Source organism: Heterodontus francisci, chromosome 32 (genome assembly GCF_036365525.1).
Source record: "Heterodontus francisci isolate sHetFra1 chromosome 32, sHetFra1.hap1, whole genome shotgun sequence".
NCBI lineage: Eukaryota > Metazoa > Chordata > Chondrichthyes > Heterodontiformes > Heterodontidae > Heterodontus > Heterodontus francisci.
The window spans coordinates 12,808,656-12,813,796 of NC_090402.1; the positions used below are offsets into that span (position 1 = coordinate 12,808,656).

General features: G+C 44.3%; 1 protein-coding gene across 4 annotated transcripts in view; it reads right to left on the minus strand.

The window, feature by feature from the left end:
- ccdc180 (coiled-coil domain containing 180) overlaps window positions 1-5,025 on the minus strand; it is a 148,840-nt gene extending 143,815 nt beyond the window's left edge. For all 4 annotated transcript variants that reach the window (XM_068012253.1, XM_068012255.1, XM_068012254.1 and 1 more), the window contains exons 1-2: window positions 4,899-5,025; window positions 2,166-2,290 (exon numbers count right to left, since the gene is read on the minus strand). In XM_068012253.1, coding sequence (XP_067868354.1) covers window positions 2,166-2,225 — 60 coding nt within the window. In that variant the 5' untranslated portion in view covers window positions 2,226-2,290; window positions 4,899-5,025. The remainder of the gene's footprint in view (window positions 1-2,165; window positions 2,291-4,898) is intronic.
- Between the last annotated feature and the right edge of the window lie 116 nt (window positions 5,026-5,141).

Below are 5,141 nucleotides of genomic sequence, written 5' to 3' on the forward strand. Positions count from 1 at the left end.
TAGCTTTAAAGCTGCTCTGTGCTGTGATCATTCTTCCAATAATATACTTCAGTCACCCACGTGACACAAATCACTGGAACAATTTGGGAATTTCTGCCTATGGCTTTTTTTGGCTTGCATTGTAACTATCCCATTTACATGAATTCAGCTATACTCATTCAGTCACAATGATGGCTTCCCATCACATCCATGCTGTCAAAAATACTGATAACCACTCTGTGACCAATCCGTGAATCACAGTGATGATTGTCCCATAGAACTTGCTCTGTCAAGAACAGGAACGTATTTTGATTGATTGTCACTATCAGTGACGTCCATTCCATAACTCTCAATATGTCAATAACTGCTGCCATCCCATAGCTCCGTCTCAGTCAATGAAAGTCTTTGGAATTCTCTTCCCCCGAGAACAATGGAGGCTGGGTCATTGAATATATTCAAGGTTCAGTTAGTCAGATTTTTCATCAATAAAGGAGTCAAGGGTTAATGGGGTGGGGGGAGTGGTGGAGGGGGGGTGGTCGGCATGAAAATGGAGTTAAGGCCACAATCAGATCAACCATGATCTTGATAAATGGTGGAGCAGGCTTGAGGTGCTGAATGGCCTACTCCTGCTATTTCTTATGATCTTAAGAAAGTAAGATCTGCTCAGTAACTCAGATTTTTGTTTTAAGCTTTCCAAACATAAAAAGGCTGCCAATAAAAACTCAACTGATACATTAGGGATGATTTTAACCCTGCTGGCTGGCAGGAATCAATCAGGCAGTCAGCTTTTTCTACTGCATTCATGCACAAGTTCCATTTCCCCATCACCACTGTGCTCGCTGATCAACATTGGCTCCTGGTCAAGGAATTGTAAAGGTTCATGTTTAAGCAGGGTCGATTGCAACTAATATGGTGAATGTGTTGAGTTTAATTGGAGTATAAGTCAGGATCTAATGCACTAGTTATACAGCACAGTGGCGCAGTGGTTAGCACCGCAGCCTCACAGCTCCAGTGACCCGGGTTCAATTCTGGGTACTCCCTGTGTAGAGTTTGCAAGTTCTCCATGTGTCTGCGTGGGTTTCCTCCGGGTGCTCTGGTTTCCTCCCACAGCCAAAGACTTGCAGGTTGATAGGTAAATTGGCCATTAGCAATTGCCCCTAGTATAGGTAGGTGGTAGGGAAATATAGGGACAGGTGGGGATGTGGTAGGAATATGGAATTAGTGTAGGATTAGTATAAATGGGTGGTTGATGGTCGGCACAGACTCGGTGGGCCGAAGGGCCTGTTTCAGTGCTGTATCACTAAACTAAACTAAACTAAACTAAACAATGCTACTTTAACTGCCAGGTTTTCTACAGCATTGTGGCCTGGGCCTCTTTACTATTTAAATTGTGATGATGGACCCTGACATTCCTTTACCTACTGATCACTGCAGCGACGCTCAATGCCGAGACAGCCAGTGAAACATGGTGGCAGGCAGGATCACAGCCAGGAGAGACCCAGGTTAGTTTTAATTTTCACAATTTTCTTATGTGCCAATAGGAACAGAATTGAACCTCCAAGCGCCTCAAGGAAAGCTTGGGCCTCCCCTGCCCCAGGCTGCCCTCCCCCTCCCTTGATTTTGGCTCTGAATGTTCCCCACCCCCAGCCCTCCCAACCCTCACACGAGCTCCAGCGACCATTCCCTCAGGTCCCTGGCAGCGGCCTCCAGTCATACAAAATCGTGTGCCCTAGATGATGGCAATGAGGCACGGGAATTGACATGGCCCAGGCTTCACTTCAACACAGGCCTGGAAACATAGGAACAGGAGTAGACCATTTAGCCCCTTTAGACTGTTCTGATATTGAATGTGATCATGGCTGATCTGTGACCTAACTCCACATAAACCTTTGCCCCACACCTCTTAACACCCCTGGTTAATGGAAATCTGTCAATCTCAGATTTAAAATTAAGAATTTACCTAGCAGCAACTGCTGTTTACAGTAAAGTGTTTTAAACTTCCACCACCTATTGTATGATTCCTAACTTTACCTCTGGGCACCTCCTGGCAGTCCCAGACTCTGCATGCCGCATCCATGCCTAGAGTTAACATCCAGGCTATTATTAGGCATAACAGTCGTTATAGAACTAGCCCTGCAATAAGAAACAATGTGTCTTATACTGTGACTAGGTTATTTTGTCTTTACCTCAGCATCAAAGATTTGCCTGTAGACCTTTCCACTGGGTACAACACGAATTTCACCCATGATGAAATGCAGCAATCTTTAGTCATTCAGCATAAATCGGCATTAGTTAAGGAAGCAACCTGCTTCTAAAAGGGATAGAAAGAACATTATTAAAGAGGAAACCAAACTCAGAGGCACAAATAGAGGGTAGCCAATATGCTGGCAACAGCAGAGAGGAATACAGTTTGCTAATATTTGAATAATTTTATATCTGCAACCTTTCCCCACAACACCCCACCTCCAGAAAAATAAGTGTAGCATTAACAGTTCTTCAGGAACTTTTCAGGTCATCAGACTCTCCTACAAGTTTTCAAGCAGGGATCTGTGGATCTTCAAAAGCCAATGAAGTTATCAGAAAAAGATTGCAATTTCTGTAGTCCAACTTGGTCTGATTGACAATCCAGTTAGCCAATCATGAACCTTTGTCAGGATTGGCATTCCAAGAGCTACCCAATCCAGAAGGTGCAGGGCTCTGGATCCATACTTGATCTGAGCCATATTGTTTCTGTTGCTAATATATGTCTAGCATCCAGCATATCAATCACATTTCAGATGTCACACCCTGTGTAAGAGACAGAAACAAACCTCAGCTGACTCATTTTAAAAAGTGTACATAAGCAGAAGGAAAGCCAATCCTCTCTGGCTCTTTTTTAACTCAGCGTGGCCTTGGATACTGGGCTGGCATTCACTCACGTTAGAAGGAATGGGTTCAGTCCCCACTCCAGAGATGCCCCAGCGAGTGAAGGCTCTGAATACTGACTCACGGCCAGCAGGGGTACTTGAGACTGATGAAAAAGAAAAAAATAAAAGACTTGCATTTATACAGCACTTTTCACAACCACTAGATGTCTCGAAGCGTTTTACAGCCAATTAAGCACTTTTGAAGTGTTGTAACGTAGGAAATGTAGCAGCCAAGTTGCACACAGCAATATAATGACCAGATAATCTGTTTTTGTGAAGCTGATTGAGGAATAAATATTGGCCAGGACACCAGGGATAATGCCCTGGCTCTTCTTCAAAATAGCGCAATAGGATTTTTACATCCACCTGAGCAGGCAGATGGGGCCTCAGTTTAATGGCTTATCCAAAAGACAGCACCTCCAACAATGAGGACTGCACTGGAGCGCCAGCCTTGATTTTTGTGCTCAAGCCCTGGAGTCCCAAACAGTGTGACTCAGAAGTGAGAGTGCTACCAATAGGATAGGCTGACACCTATCAGTGCCAATGTAAAGATTAGATGGGACACCTTAGCCTTGGTTTGAGCCCACTTTAGGAGGAGGCACCATGAAAGTAAAAATTATGAGGAAGGCAACAGGAGATGAGCTAAACCACTCTTCCCTAATAAGTGGCTCAAGAATCTTGTGTGATACTCGAGTTAGGACCTGCCCTACATATGGATATCTGGCCTTGCCTCAAGGAGAGCAGCCAAGCATCTTTCAGTGTAGAGAAGCTTCCAACAATCCTGCATTGGTCTACCTATTTAGATTACTTCCTGCAGGGAGTCTGAAAACAGTAGCCCCAAAGGGAAAGCTCAAGTTAGCTCTTAGACATCACAACTGTGCTCCAAACTCCAATGCGAATTTAAAAAATCAGCATTGTATTGTTTGCAAAGGTGATTTCTCATATACTTGGTCACAAAGCAATTACTTCCTAATAGATACAGAGCATGCAGCCTAAGGAAAATTTGTGATGAATAAGAATCATAGAATGATATAGCAAAGAAGGAGGCCATTTCGCCCATTGTGCCTGCACCGACTCTTTGAAAGAGCTATCCAATTAGCCCCACTCCCCTGCCCCTACCCCACAGTGCTGCAAATCTTTCCCTTTCCAAGTATCTAAATTCCCTTTTGAAAGCTATTATTGAATCTGCGTCCACCATCCTTTCAGGCAAAATAAATGAAGATTTCGAGGCAACCCAAAATGCACGGGGGGTGGGGGGGGTGGGGTGGGGGGGGATGCGGGCAGGGGGCATAGAGGAGGGGGTCAATAAAGGAGCCCGTAAATAATCCCCAAAATGTTTGGCTGCCATTATGTTTGTTGGGTTGAGCCAGGGAGTCCCCAAAAATTGTGTGTACATATTTGCTCTAAAAACTGGGTGCCCTCTGTCTCAGTAAAAGTGATGCCACTGGAGATCATCTAGCACAGAAACAGGCCATTGAGTCTGACTGGTCCATGCTGGCATTTATGCTCCACACGAGCCTCCTCCAACGCCTCTTCACCTACTTCGATCAACATATCCTTCTATTCCTTTCTCTGTCATGTACTTATCTAGCTTCCCCTTAAATGCATCTCTGCTATTCACCGCGACTACTCCTTGTGGTAGAGAGTTCCACATTCTCACCACACTCTGGGAGAAGAGGATTCTCCTGAATCCCTTAAATAAAAGCAAAATACTGCAGATGCTGGAAATCTGAAATAAAAACAGAAAGTGCTGGAATACTCAGCAGGTCTGGCAGCATCTGTGGAGACAGAAGCAGAGTTAACGTTTTAGGTCAGTGACCTTTCATCAGAATCCCTTATTTGATTTATTGGCGACTATCGTATATTTATTATCCTTAGTTTTGGTCTCCCCATAAGTGGTAGGTAAAATTTTCTCTACCTTTACCCTATCAAATCCTTCATAATATTAAAAACTTCTATTCGATCCACCAATGTAAGTCAATTATACCATGTCTTATTTACTCAATGACCTACCTTAAACATAAATAATTACTCAGCCATTCCCTTTGTGATGAAATCGAAGCCAAACTTTGTCTTATAATTTGCTTTTTTAAACGAAATTAAAAGGATTGAGATTGCAACCCACCCAAGTCTGCAGGGTTGCCCCTGGCGACAGGGAGACAACAAAACGCTGGGGAGAAGAGGCGGGGCCTTTATCCAAACTCTCGCGAGATCTCCCGGCAAAGGGGGGGGCCTGACGTCTCGCGAGAAGACGCG